This window comes from Erithacus rubecula (assembly GCF_903797595.1).
Source record: "Erithacus rubecula genome assembly, chromosome: 1".
Lineage (NCBI taxonomy): Eukaryota > Metazoa > Chordata > Aves > Passeriformes > Muscicapidae > Erithacus > Erithacus rubecula.
In genome coordinates, this window is record NC_136658.1 from 60,423,882 (window position 1) to 60,439,478 (window position 15,597).

Consider the following 15,597-nt stretch of genomic DNA (forward strand, 5'->3'; position numbering starts at 1 on the left):
TCAAAATATATACTTCTATTATATGTATATGCATATGTGTGTATAAATATATGTATATATGTATATGAATATATATATATATATAAAATATGCATCTATATATATAGTGTGTATATATATATATTAAAGTACAAAAGAAAAAATAAAGGAGCAGTGAGGGGGAAGGAAAAAAAAAAACAACAAAAAACAACAAGCTTGATTTTTCAATCCAAAAGACAGTGGAAAAAAAAAAAAAAAAGGTGGTAGCTAGGGGAAGACCTTGACAGTGGAACTGACTGGTCTGTTAAACAGGGTTAAATTAATTTATTTGACCTTGATCTCTAAGTTTGCTCACAGACCTAGTTAAATTGGTGGCTAACTTGGCTCTCTACACTTCCTTCAGGCACAGAAGGAGCAATTAACTACTTTTTTATGTAGTCACAGCTGGAAATAGTAAAAAACTGTGCTGCAAAGTGTTTGGCTGCATGGCAGAACTTGTACTTACCCACCTGAAGAAATAAAATATATTCCTAAAATATAAATTCAGAGGCCAGTGGATTTATCAGTTTCAGCTGTGAAGGTGAGTGGCTAAAAGCAGGAGCAGTAGTCATGGCCATTCAGCTGTGAAGATGTCAAAAAATCCACCAGCAATATATGCAAAATACAAAAAAAAAAATTATCAAGATTTTGCTGTGTTCTAGGGTTGGGCTTTTATTGTTGTTAGTGTTGTATTTCTGATTATGAAAGCTGTATTTTGTGCCCAATTTTTAGACAAAGTCAGGGGTCCTGAAATTTGCCATAAGTAAACAATATACAAAGGAAATTTTCTATGATTCCTTTGTTTCTCCTAACAGAAAGAGCAAGTAAGTTCTTCACCAATGGCAAAACATTCAACATAAAATGTGCACAGTGGCATTAACTGTTGCAGTATATGAAAAACTACATGGACTACTGTTGTACTTGTGCCATGCTTCAAAGGCATGATTTTTTCTTACATAATATTTAGTGCATCATTTTGTTATAAATTCTATGTGTATTCATTCAGCATTTGCCATACATAGAGTGGTTTGCCTGAGTTCCTGTCTAATTTCTGTTACTTTATAGAAATATTTAAAGCACTTTAGCCTGAAGGAATTTGGTTTTGTGGTGCCTGTGTTTGCTGCCAGAATTTGTCATTTTATGTATTTATGTTCTTGATAGATGAACTGTTTCCTGTCTTCCTCTACTTTTAGGGAGCTTTGCTCCTTTCAACTATGTTGTTAATGGAGGCAAGGAATCTCTTCCTACACATCTTTATTGACTCTCAAGCTTTTGAATGGAGGAGCTGAGTCCTGACTTTTGATTTGTTTTTGGTTTGAGAGCAAACATGTAAGAAGCATTGAGCTGCTGAACAAAAGAGATCAGACTTAGATGATGATGCAAATGATGATTCAGAAGAGGTTTTAAAAGCAATGCCAATAAAAATTATCACAAGCCATACCTACTCAGCTATTTTTCTCGATCTGCTGGCACAGCTCTGTATGTGTTTGCTACCCAAAGCCATTAAGCAATTTGTTTGCAATGAAGATGGTTAGGCCAAATGCCTGAAACAGAATTACTATGCTAGTCATGCCAATATTCCTTGGTGTACAAAGACAGAAAGCTTCCTGAGGCTGTGGCTTGTTGATAGGTATGTAAAGACCTACAAGTCAAGAAGAAATTAAGAGGATGTTCAAGGATCTTCCTGTTTTTCTGGATTGCGAGGGAAAAGATAAATACTGAGTAATAACTAAACAAGTCTAACAGTAGGAGATGAGAGGCTTTTTCAGCCATGTGACAAACATTTGCTTCATTCATGCATCATAAATCTGCAGCTTGTTGTCGGTTTTTTCCTTAGTCTTCCGGTACAGAGCCCTCGAGCGTACACACGCTACTTGTTCTTGGAAATATATTGAAATAATAACTGTGATTCAGTCTGAGGTAAATAGAAAAGGGAGGGACTTCTAATTTGTAGTGGCTAGATAAGGGCTGTTCATGAGTTTGCATTTATTTTCTCTTTTCAAAGATTTTTTTCCTTCCCAAGGTCCTACCCTTTATGTGCTGCTTTTCATAAAATCAGATAGAATGAATTACATTGCAAGGAGTTTATGAAGAGCAACTTTTGAGGCCTGATTTGCTCCTAACACAGAGTAGCACACACAAAAAAAAGGTAAAATTTACATTGCCAAAGTGTAAAGTGTAAGGAAAAAAAAAAAAAAAAGGCAAATCAGTAATTTATTAAGAAAGACACCTACTGTAGAGACTGGGACTTGTGCTGGAAGGAGTTTACCTGAGATTACTCCTTAAAATGACATTTCAACACATCTGGCAGGTGAGTTGGTGAGCCTTCTAAGGCTGACACCTGCAAGAGGGGTGTTGTTTCCTCCCTGTTTTGGGTTTATGTGACAAAGTTTTGATAGTGAGGGCAACTACAGTGGTGGCTTCAGTGCAAAGATGCCAGAAACTTTCCCCATGTCCAATGGAGCCAATGCCAGCCGGCTCCAGGATGGACTCACTGCTGATTAAAGAGCAAACACATCAGTGATGGTGGTAATGCCTCTGTGATAACATATTTGAGAAGGGTAAAAAGTTACTATGTTGCAGTCCATGGTGTGGACCGTGTTGAGGCAGCTGTGCCCCTACAGCCTGTGGAGAGCCCAATGCCAGAGCAGGTGAATTCCCAAAGGAAGCTGTGACCCTGTGCTGGAGCAGATTCCTGAGATGATCTGTGGACTCATGGAGGACAGGAACCCATGCTGGAGCAGGTTTGCTGGCAGGACTTGTGACTTGTCCCATGGGGGTCCCACACTGGCAACTTGTTCCAAAGGACTTCACCCTGTGGAAATGACCCGTGCTGGTGCAGGTGCTGAAGACCTGCATCCTGTGGGAAGGACTCCCACAGGAGAATTCCATGGAGGACTGTCTCTTGTGGGAGGAATACCATGCTGGAGCAGGGGAAGAGTGTGAGGTGCTCTCCCCCTGAGGGGGAAGCACTGACCACAACCCCCATTCCTTGTCCCCTGTGCTGCAGGGGGGAGAAGATAGAGATTAGGGTATAAAGTTAGTTCCAGGAAGGAGGGAGGTGTGGAAGAAAGATGTCAGTAAGATTTGGGTTTGCATCTTGTTATCTTCTCACTTGATTGGTAATGAATTTGGCCAATTTCCCCAACTGTAGTCTGTTCTGCCTGTGACAGCACTTGCTGAGTGATCTCTTGCTGCCCTTGTCTTGATCCATCAGCTTTGCATTATACTTTCCTTCACCTGTCCAGAGTGATAGAGCAGTTTTTGTGGACACCTGGTGTCCAGATAGTGTCAACCCACCACATGTTCCCATTTTTTTATTAGCTTTCTTCTAAATTCTGCCCACTTAGACAGCCAGTATTACTGCTGTGCAATACTCCACTTGGGTTGTCACTTGGTAATTCTCATTGTCTTCCCAAAGAACTCATTTGCAACAAAGAGTCATTTGAGGTACTTGACAATTATTTGATTGGTTATTATTTTGTTTCAATCAGATCACATATTTAATGTCACATGAAATTGAAAAGATTTCATAACACCTGCTCAAAATTGTGGGTTTATGAGTGAAATTTAGAATGAAAATATTTTTAACCATGACTTTTATTTCGCTTGTGATTGTGTTTCTTTTTTTTTATTTATTTTCTTTTTTTTTTTTTTTAATGGGATGGAACTCTTTTTTGGAATCATTCTCAATTCCCATTAAATACATAGGATTTAAATATAAATTGGAAATAGAGATTAGTTTCTTGTTTATGAATATTAGGGAATCTTACATGATGACAAACAGATTTCTTTTCTATTACATTAATTTTTAGGTTTTTATTTAGCTCCATATCTTTAATTGTCAGATAGTACTTTTTTGTGATGGTAAGTGATAAAGACAGTGAGCCCCACTAGTGGCCATTACCTGCAACTGGCTCCCAGTTCACATTCTGATCCTTTAGTAGCAAGTAGCGGTTTATGTTCATTTATGTAAAATTGCCATTGTATCTCAAACTTTGTATTTCCAGTAAGAGATGCTCCTTTAGAGAATGTTTAGAATAAGGTTCACAAAATCTTGTTTTAAAACTAAAGGCAGAAGCTTTTAAAGTTTTTTTTTGAAGCAACTCTGCACAGTGGAAGCAAACACGTCAACCACAAACACATCAAGAAAGCAGAGCATGATAGACATCAAGAAAAACATGGACTGTTTCTCCTTTTTTAAACAGATAGTTTGAAAATGTCATATAAAGGCTATGTTGTTCTTTTCATATTACCTAGAAAATCTCAGCAATGCCTAGACAGCAGGAAGAAAATATTCATGAATTGTTGCATTATAGTCACAGTTCCTCTCATTTCCCAAAATGCACAGCTACTGTGTCATTTTAAGATTTAGAAGTCACTGCATTTATGTTTTAATGATCAATGGCAGCTCTTGATCTGAGTCATTAATGAGATTTGACTGCATCTGCATTTAAACCTTGTATATTCTGCAAGAGAGAGAGTATGCTTGGAAAATGAGATTTCTGTCATGGTAATAATAAGTTTTATATGCTCAAGCTGAGAGGATTCACTCTTAGGAATCCATTCCTCTACCCTGTGGAAAGTTACACAGTACAAAGTTTCTGTTGAATGAATAAGGGCAGAGGGAGAGTTCTTATTTCCATTGGAGACCTTTGTTCTACCAGCACATAGGAAATGGCCCCAGTTTAAGGAACCTCCAACTTCTATGTTGAGAGTAAAGTAGTAGGAAAGTCTCCTCAGAGTGAAATGTGATTTTGTACCTTGCTTATTTATTAAAATGCTTTTACTTTCTTTGAGGGCAACAGTGCACCTTGAGAATGACAGATTGAGTGCATATGGTGTCACTTGGGGGATCTTTAATATATTGCTATAGATATTTGAGTATAGTTAAACTGCTCTTAAAAATAGCAAATAAAGACCTTTCCAAGTAATGCCTGAATTGTAATTCTATTCCTTAAAATTTGTTCCTTATAATTGTTTTTGTATTATATTATTTTTTAAGTTTGTGAGTATCAACGGGTATTTTTATCAGTGATAACTTGATTACAGGTTAGAGGAGAGAACTATAAATATTTTTCATGCTAAAGTGTGAATTTTTTAACAGGGTTTGCCTTTTTGCATGCTGCTTTCTCTGATGTATGCATTTCATTAGTCTTTCTATACTTACACTTAGAGGCTTGTTCTGTCTACCTCTTGTGATCTTCTGAAGTTGTTCTGGTTAATTTCTCTTTGGCAATAGGCTAAATTTAAATTCCCAGTACAACAACAACAGAATTTTCCAAATTAGAAGTTGGTGAATATATCCAAAAAAAACATAGAATGAATGATGATAGTTATATTGAAAAAGTGTTACAATAATGCATTTAGACCTGTTGAAAAAGGAGTTGTTATAGGTGTCTCACTGATTCCTTTATAAAGACACGGTTTTCAGGAGATCATTATATATAGTCTAAATAGGTCAACAGCTGTTGCAAAGCCAAAATACTGCCCATTAGACATGTGAGAAGTAACTTGGAACAGCTATGGGTAATTTGAAGAATGCTGGGACCAATCTAGCACTTCAAATACTTCACTTGAATGAAAACTAAACTGTAAATTGCTCAAAACAGTAGAAGACATTGGTAGAGAAGTAGCACACAGCAAAGTAACAAGTCAATGAAATGCTAATTTTCTTTTGGACAACATACAGCTGCTACTGATTTCTGTTAAGGACAAGAGTCACAACCCTAACCACTGTATTAGAAAAAAATGTTGAAAGCATACAAAGTTATGAATAAAGGTTGTTCTGTAGGCTATTTGTTATTTGGAGTTAACTGTATGGAAATTTGGTTGGCATAACAATTTAGCAAGAGATACTTCTGATTTGGCCACAGTAATTAAGGAGAGTGTGAGATAAGGTTGACAAGATCAATAACATCTTTTTATTATCTCTGTCAAAAATTATCCACTGTTAATTAATATTATTTCTCAACCCTGTTTGTGCTATACCAATCTTTAGTTTGGCCAACTGCCAGCTCCCAGGTCTTCAGCCATCATCTCATTTACTGCAGAGAGCTTATCCTTTGGCTTTCGGCTTACTGTGTGGCAATTGCAGCCTGGGTTAGCACTTGGGAATTGCAGAACTTAATAACTAATCAGAATGATATAATTTTACACAAATAGCTACAATTCCAACAGATTAATTCACTTGGAATACTTATGACTACATGATACTGAGTTTCAGTTCTTTTAGAGCTTGATGGAGGACAGAGTACCTATATCCCAAATATACCTTGCTCCTAAATGTTGAAAAAAAAACCTGACTGCAACATGTTTACGACTTATTCCTTCATTCCATACAGGAATTTAGCAGAATCAGAATCATTTAGGTGTGAAAGACCCTTTAAGATTATTGAGTCCAACTGTTAACCCAGCACTACCAAGTTTTCCTTAGGCCATGTCTGTAAGTGCCACAAATGCATGCTTTAAATACCTCCAGGAATGGTGACTCAACAACTTCCCTGACAAGCCTGTTTAAATTGTCAACCCTTTCTCAGATATTTTCCTGGTGTCCTTTCTAAACCTTCCCCAGCACAATTTGAGGCCATTTCCTCTTAACCTATCACTTTTTACCTGGGAGGAAGAGCACACCTGGAAGAAACCCCCACCTGTCTACAGCATTTTCTCAGGTACTCAGGATCAGGTTGACCCCTGAACCTCTTTTTTTAGGAGGCTAAACAACCTTAGTACCCTCAGCTGCTTCTTGTGAGACTTGGGCTCCAGACTTTTCACTAGATCCTTTGCTCTTCCCTGGACACCTTCCAGCACCTCAATGTCCTTGTAGGAGAGGCTCAAAACCGAGCACAAAATTTGAGGAGTGGCCTCACCAGTACTGAGTGCAGTGGGACAATCCCTGCCCTGCTCCTGCTGACCACACTGTTGCTGATACAGGCCAGAATGCCATTGGCCCTTTTGGCCAGCTGGGCACATGCTGGATCATGTCCAACCAGCTGTCAACCAGCACCCCCAGGTCCTCTCCTGCTAGGCAGCTTTCCAGCCACCCACCCCCAAAACAGTAGGGCTGAATGAGATTACTGTGACCCAAGTGCAGAACCTGTCACTTTGCCATATTTAACCTCATACAATTCACCTAAGCCCATCGATACATAGATCCCTCTGCTGAAACCTTCCTACCCTCCAACAAGAAACACTCCATTCCAACTTGGGATTGTCTGCAAACCTACTAAAAATGTGACAATAGTGTCCACTTTCATCCATCTCTGGATAAATAGTTGTCTGCTTTGTACTTTGAGATCTTTTGGAAGAAATGAATGAGCCAGAAAAAAAATGTTCTTATGTCTGAACACTGACAGTTTTGGAGATTAGAAGGGAAATGAAGAAGAATAGTTCAAGAGAGAAGTCTGGTTACCATGAACTGAAAATCCACTGAATTTCATGAATTAAGGAAAATAACGATCCAGACTGTCTATCTCCACAGTGGTTTATAAAAGTCTTAATCGTTCAGAGAGTGCTTTGTGTTTTTATAATTCCTCTTACTAGCAATTTTAATCTCAAAGGAAACAAAAAACCAAGATATTGTCTACTGCGTAGCATAAAATAGCCACTTTGTAATGCCCCTTACAAACTTTGAACTTCCCTTTATAAACTTAAAACTTCCAAAACCGACCTTCCTGGATAAATGTAAATAGATTTAAAATTTAAATTTAAAATTATTTAAAAAATAGAGAGCTACACACATGTAAATTACTGGCTAAGAACAAGATCAACAATTTCAGGCCTCATCCTACAAACACCTTACTCGAATAATTATTTATTTACTTGTATGTAAGTAGTGACTATCATGGGATTAATTATATTATTAAAGGTTGCACATATGGACCCTTGGTCTCTTTGGAATCCTGAATGCAGGTTGATTTCGATACAAGAGTGGTTTTGTGGAAGCCATTACAAATCTTATATTACCTATATTTTAATTCTGCAAAATTTTAATGTGGACAAAAGGAATAGTAACAGCTTAGAATCTATGAAGCAATATGCAGAGATAAATTTATGCTAGGACAAAAGAAGCAGAGAATTTGTTATTATATTTGTTAATCCTGGGACCCTGTGGTTTATTTTAGGATTTAATTTTTTTAAAGGCATAGATGCATAACCCCTATATCACATACTTAGGTTAAGTGCAAGTTACATTTATAACTATGCTTAGTTATTTTTAGACTTCATATTAAGTATGTTTAAGCTTTTCTGATTGCTGAGCTATTTTCATGGAAATGTGGCATATGTCCCCATGAAAACTACAAAATAAAAAAAGCTGTACTTTGCCATTGGTGTCTTCCAACTACCCCATTCCTGACTGAAATGTCAGAAAAAAGGGGCTTTTTAACCTTAGGGAAACCAATTCAAAACCATTAAGCATAGCTCAATCTCTGCACTGAAGGGGGAAAAAAAAATCATTTTTGGATTGAGGATAAAGTGTTGTGTATGCCAAATCCCTAATAATGTGTAGAGAAAGATACAAACAAGTTTGTGAGTTCTGCATAGGACTGAATATGATTTTCAATGTTATAAAGTTGTAATATATTGGAGCATAAAATTCAGTAGGCCTTTGTTTCGAGAGGGTCTCTTAGTTTCACTTTTCTCCTGAAACCTAACTTATAACTGGATAAATGAAATTTCAGGTTTAGAAGGTTCACTTTAAGTGCTGAATGGGGTCTTATAACATTCTACACATTATTTTTTGTATTTTTAAATAGGCACAAATTCTCTTTTCTGTTTTTAAAAGACATTTGCCATAATGGAAGCAGATGGAATGTTATTTATTAGTACTTCTTTCAAACCTCAAGTATAAAGTGACACAAAACAAAAAAAAGTACCCCTTCTTTATCTAAAATGCTGAAATCTCTCACATCCATATTTCATTCCATACTCATTTCTATCTAATCTAATTGACTTAAATTTTCAAAATAAGAAGATTGTTTTAATGGTAACAGAAGAGTACTTGTCTATACCAGACACAATTTATAACAAAAGAACACAGAACCTAATATGAGATATAGGTAAGAAAAATACAATATATTGTTTAGCTTCACTATGCAAAACAGGAAGATACTATTTGTGTAACAGGCATGAGGTAATACAGGAAACCTAATTTCACATAACCATAATGAAATATTTTATCTTTTGTTTTGTAGGGTAACGTTTATTTTTCTTTGCTAAGAAAGGGAACACATATTGGAATAGTTTTCATTAATTGTGTAAATTGTTCATATGAAAATGTTTCTTGACTTCAGGCCAACTGGTGGCAATATTTAGAACAGAGGTCTTCAAAAGGAAAGCTGGCAGACTTGAAAAGGGAGCATAAATATCTAGGTGAAAACTTTTGGTTGCAAAATAATGAACATTTAGGTAAATCTGCTCCTCCTGATCAAGTGGTCTGATACTTCCTTTCACAGTATGTATTTTCAAGAAGGAAGATAAGTTAAAACTAGATGAGTTTTAGTAAAATAAAATGGCCAAAATGTGGCTGAAAACACAGTATTTGTGCATCATTTGGTGGGTTTTTTCATTCAGGTAGTACTTAAAAAGAAAAACCATAATTCATATTTTGCTAGTAGGTACCTTTCAAATTAAAGGTATAATTCATTGTTTCATGATGGAGGAATTGTAATCAATGAGAATTAAGTCATTAAAATTTAAAAGGTGAAGAACAATAAACATACTAATTATTCAGTTCGTTTGTAAATACTCATAGATTGAAAAAACTCTCATATTCTTGTGAGATTAACAGTATTTATGCTTTTTATTATCCCACATAATATAGGATCCATTTCTTCTAGGCTTTTAAAATTAAATTAATTACTGTTGTTTACCAACTCCTCCTCTTTTGCTATTGAATGTTGTACTACAATAGCATATTTATGCCTGAGTGTCCCCAGTACATGTCCTGTGGACTGAACTCAGCCTAAAACCAGTCTTGCAGACTAACTGTAAACCTTCAGGCATATCTAAACCATATGGTGAGTGCAATGAGGATGTCCCAAAGACAACACAAATATATAAGCTGCATAGTGCTTTGTAACATTATGTATGATATACCAGTTTAACTTGTGAGAGGCAGAATGTTACCTGTTTTTGCTACTTGAATATTTTTGTCCTGAACTAGAAAAAAAGAGGAAATAACTATAAGACTGTGTTTGGTTAGTGAGGCATGCATATGAAAATTCAGGAAAACCAAAAGTTCAGTACCAAAGCAGTGAACTAATATATACAATGCCAGTTCAGAGAATGATAGAACAGCCCAGGTTGGAAAGGACCTTTGAAGGTCTACTCTTTGTGGGAAGGAGATCTTTGATGGGATTATCTGGCAGTCTGCCACATTGAATCTTGCAAACCTGTGACGAACGTTGTTGGGGAAGAGGAGGACACAAAACACACCACATGTTTCAGTGTGGTAGCCAGTCACCTCTTAGCTCAGTTGGGGTGCCTCTCCTTACAGGTATTATCCCTTGGTATCTTCACAGTCCCTTTGTGGTGTCCAGTTTGTAAGCATTGTCTGAATTTAGCCTCTCTTCAAGGCACATACAGTCCCCCAGCTGGTCCTACAAGCACAGCTGCTCCCTGTTCCCCCACCCCAATAGCCTCACTTGCTTTGTAATTACCCCCAAAACTCCACAGAACTTAGCAGGTATTTTGCTGGCTACATAGGTAAGTACTTAAAGGTTTTTGTTTTTTTCCTGCCTCCCTCCCCTCCAGTTTTGAGAATGTAATGAAATTAATAACAGTGGGAGGAAGACCTGTTTGAGAATGCTGTTCAAAATTTGTGATCCTGCTTCTACCAAGTACCTCTCACACTGTTTTTGTTTTCACTTAAGAGATCTGATCTGAGAAATTCTTTTATACTTATACCTGTCACTGTTTACCTGCACTGAAATCCTTCATATTTAAAAAACAAACAAACAAACAAAACCCAAAAAAAACCCAACAAAAAACTAGGTAAAGAAAAGGCTAATGAATTAGAAAAGAAATATTATAAGAACAAAAATGGGAACAAGAATACTCCATCTCTCTGAGCAGCCAGGCAAGCAGAAAGGAGAAAAATGTGGTAAGTAAACTGTGGAGAATAGGAAGTTTAAAAACTAAAGTGCCTCTATTTTAGAGACATTGCATATGTTTTCCAGCTGCAGGATGTGAAGCAAGATGTTAATAGCATAGCTGGAGGTTAAGATGGGGCTGGAAGACAATTGGGACATACAGAATCAATTGTATAGCTGTCACAGCAAAAATATATTTGGTTCTGCGTCTAGAATTTTCACAGTTGTTCCAAACACATGCACAATGCTATACAGCTTACAGAAATGGTTCTACTAATTGACAATGGGTGACAAATCCACTTGGCTAACTGGAATGGAGTGGAATACAATACAGCATAAGACAATTATACTGCAAAAGGGAACCCCAAAGTCTTAATACTAAGATTTTATAGGAGATACTAAGATACTTGGGTAGTACTGGAATAATAGTAATTAGAGCAGAACAGTGATTCAGTATTACACAGCTTCCCTCCAAGACGGCCCAGATGCCTCATGTGAAAATGCCAACATAACAAGCAAAGAAAAGAACAAAATAATCAAACAGCCAGAGATGAAAAAATCCACTTAGAGGGAATTTTCTCCAAATTATTTTTTAAATTATTGTCTTTTAAATAATGAAATATAGCACATAACCTCTCTTTCAAAACCTTTTAACAGTTAGTTAGCATAAAATTCCCAAGAATATCAAGAGTCGTAAGTGCCAAGTCCTTCTTTGAGTCTTGGTAAGGTCTTGACATCAGTGACATCCTGTGGCATTGAATTCCATAATCTAATTATGTGCTGCATTAAAAAGTACGTTCTTTTATCAGATTTGGAGCTGCTGCTTTTCACTTTCACTTAGTGTCCTTTTGTTCTTGAATCATGATACCCAGGACTACAGAAGCTCCTGATCTATTTTCTCTTTGCCACTTACCATTTTTATGCTTTCATCATATCCCTCCTTTTCATATTTTTTTTTTTTTTTTTTTTTCTCCTAAGGTTAACAATGCCAGTTTTTCAGTCTTTTAATATTAAGGCTTCTCTGTATGCCTAATTATCACAATCACTCTTTCTTGAATACCTTCTAATTCAGTAATATCTTTTTGTGATGGTGTGACCAGTACTTCACACTATTCCAGAGAAGGAAAAATTATTGATTCATATAATGACATATTTTCTTTTTTTCTTATTTCCCACCTCATTTCTTATGCATCTGAAAATTTTATGTGCTTCTTTGACTGCAGCTGCTCATCAAGCAAGGCTCTTCATTGAGCTGTCTGCAGTGAGACCCAGGTGTTTTTCCTTAGTTGGTGCTAGTGATTGAGATTTCTGATAAAACAAATGATCTGATACAGGCTTAGATTTCTTTGTTTTGAATTTTTGGGGTTGGTTGGTTGTTTTTTGGATGTTATTATACATTTTGTTTTGGGGTTTTTTAAAATCTTTTTTGTTTTTGTTTGGTTTTTTTTTTTTTTTTTTTGTTTTTTGTTTTTGTTTTTTCTCTTAATACGCCTTATTTTGCATTTAAATAAATTATTTTCACATCTTTTAAGATGGCCATCCATCTCCCTGAGTCAATTTTCTTTCAGGTTTCCTTTCTTACTTAGACTTGCTTAACAGGACTTTCTTGTTATTTGTAAATTTTTGCTAAATTGCTGTTCATTCCTTTTATTAACAATAATTAATACATTTTAAACACTTGGTCCTTGTATGGTGCCTTGAAGCACCCTGCTATTGAGTTTTTGCTATAATGAAAATTGAAAATATATATGCTTTTGTTTTTTTTAACCTTTGATAAAAGTTTTGCTTCATTTTGCATCCTGTCCTAAAATTACTTAATCTCTGAGATGGAGAATGAGTCTCTTGAGAGGAACATTGTTCTTGCCACATTTATTCAATTACTCTAACAAGGTTAAGGGCCAAGTTGCTTTCACAATTAAAGCTAAATATTTGAGAGACAACTGTCCTGTTTGTAACCACAAGTATGGAAATTAAGGACAGAGAATGGAAAAGTAATTAATTCATCATGTTGGGCAGGCACATTCAAAATCAAGATGGGAGCAAGCTTTTACCATAACAGTTCTTAGAATTGTCTTGATGATAATCCTAAAAACCAGGAATATAATCAGTCCAAACAGGCAGGAGTATACCAGTCTACTTCTTGCACCTAAGACTTTGTATGAAAATAAGGAAAAAGCCAACTAGTGGTGTGGTTTAGACAGCTGTTAATTTTCAAGACTTTCTTTCACAATCTGATATGAACCAAGATATTTTAAGATCTGGAATATCTAAAGTTCTTGTTGGAAAGGGGAAGGGCAAACTTATTTTGAGGCTTGATACATCCTAACCTCCCCTAGGCCTTCTTATTTCCTGGTATCTCTCTCTTTTTCTCTCAAGTGTTCTCCATCCTCTCCCTGAGAGAGTCTATGTGTGCTTCATCAACCCTGACTGCCTACAGTATGCAACAGACTTCACCACCTTCCTTCACCAAGAAGATTGCTTGCACAGAGAAGGCTCCTCAGACTGCTTGGGACACCTTGCACAGATGCATGCCACTGCCTTGAACTCAGAATGGACACTAAAGAGATCCTGAACATATTGGTGGGCAATGTGATCAGACACCTGCAACTCAGACCCTACCTGTTGGGTAAAGGACAGCTAGAACTTCTTGTGATATTCCCATAGCTTTATCTGACATAAATCCAGTAACTTCCATACAGTAGTCCACCCAACCCTAATTCAAACTTCTTTGGGTGGAACAGAGGTTGACAACATTTAACAGGTGACAATCAAGTATTTAGTTTGTGAATGAGCCTGTAAAAATGCTCGTAACCCCTCAATAACTAGTGTTGGTGCCTGATGAGAGAACAGAACATTGAATATAATCTATGGCTATCTATCAATCAGTTATGCATACATGTGTATATATATATATGCACACATATACATCTCTGTGTATAAGAGTATTTGTACTGCATATATTCTTTTTCCTTTAGCAAGCTTCTTTGATAAAGTAAAATATAGGATGCAGATTTATAAGAGAGTAACAGTAAAACTTGCCACTGTGACCTTTTAATTTCATTCATAGCAACACAAAAATTACCAGTATAATATAGCACAATCGAAAATATAAATATAGTTTCTTACTTAAAGGAAGAATAGGGAGAAAACTCAGTGCTCTTCACTTGGAAGGCTCTAAAATACCAGAGGGCTTTTGCAGCATAAGGAAGTGACAGAGATAGAACATAAACTGTACAGTCACACCTATTAGTGAACATAATGCTATATTAATTACACTTTTGCATCAAATATAAGGACAGAAACTATACTGTGTGTCATTTAGTTAATTTAGAGGAAAAACTTATACCAAAAATATGTGCTCACTGCAACAATTCAAGGTTGAATACTTTTCACAATAGATTTGCAAAATAAGCAGCAACCTAATAAAAAGCTATGTCAGTCTTTACAGTCTTTACCAGCCAAACCTAAGAAAATAGCATTGAATGATTGGCGGCAGAGTTTTGTGGAAACAATGCATATGGAAAACAGTGACAATACTGTGCCTGGTGCTGGCTTCATACTGAAAATATCTGTGCTTTGCAATTGCTGTGGATTAATATATCTCTTGAATTGTATGTACATTCAGGTAGTATTAAGAGATAAATATATGCCTTTTCAATGGTACTTTTTCATTTGGGAGAATGCCACAGAATACTTTTAAACACCTCTAGGAAGCTGTTACTCACTAAACAAAGCCTGTAGCCCACTATTTTTCATGTAAACCCATCATGATAAAATATATCAATAAATAAGTATTAAAATGCTGTCTGGAATAAACCTGTATCACTATAACATTTCAGGGAAGTATTTGTAATTCTTTCTTTGCAGGATTCTTTTTCTTTCTTTTCTCTCTAGAACCTGTATAAGAATTGATTTGAATATATTCAGATTTTCACATTTTCAGGCAGGCTTCTTGGTTCTCTACTTTCCCTAAAAGGCTGTGCATTCACCGATGTTCCCCAGTGTAGTGGGATATCAGAACCTGTAAGAGACACTACATTTTTAAAATAGAATGTTTTAATATTTTCCATCCTTCCATGCTGTTAGTCCCAAGTAATGATTTCTTTCTGGGGTATGGTATCAATGGTTATTACTTGAATGTACAAGATAGTAAGTGAAATATCACAGTGGGAATAAGCTGTTAGGGATAATATTGGCTAAAATAGTAGTTTATTTGGAAAGTCCAGTTTCCTCCTGAAATCTGTGACAAGGAAAGCATGAAGTTTGGATCATAGGAGTTTACACAACTACTGGGAGCAGAATTGAACGGTGTTTTTGGTACCTCTGCATTTCAAAATATATATATATCATAATATAATTATGATTTAGGCTAAGCAAACTATTAGAATTATGAGGTACAAAAGGTAACTTCTCTGAATTTAGCTTTTTTTTTTTTTTTTTTTTTTTTTTTTTTTTTTTTTTTTTTTTTTTTTACCTGAAGTTTACA

General features: G+C 36.0%; 1 protein-coding gene across 5 annotated transcripts in view; it reads left to right on the forward strand.

Moving 5' to 3' along the window:
- PCDH9 (protocadherin 9) overlaps positions 1–15,597 on the forward strand; it is a 667,287-nt gene that overhangs the window by 163,893 nt on the left and 487,797 nt on the right. The window contains exon 3 of one of the 5 annotated variants that reach the window (XM_079315996.1): positions 13,488–14,885. The exons of the other annotated variants lie outside the window; for them this stretch is intronic. Coding sequence (XP_079172122.1) covers positions 13,488–13,508 — 21 coding nt within the window. The 3' untranslated portion in view covers positions 13,509–14,885. Of the gene's footprint in view, positions 1–13,487; positions 14,886–15,597 lie in introns of those variants that run through there. 5 annotated transcript variants of the gene reach the window in all.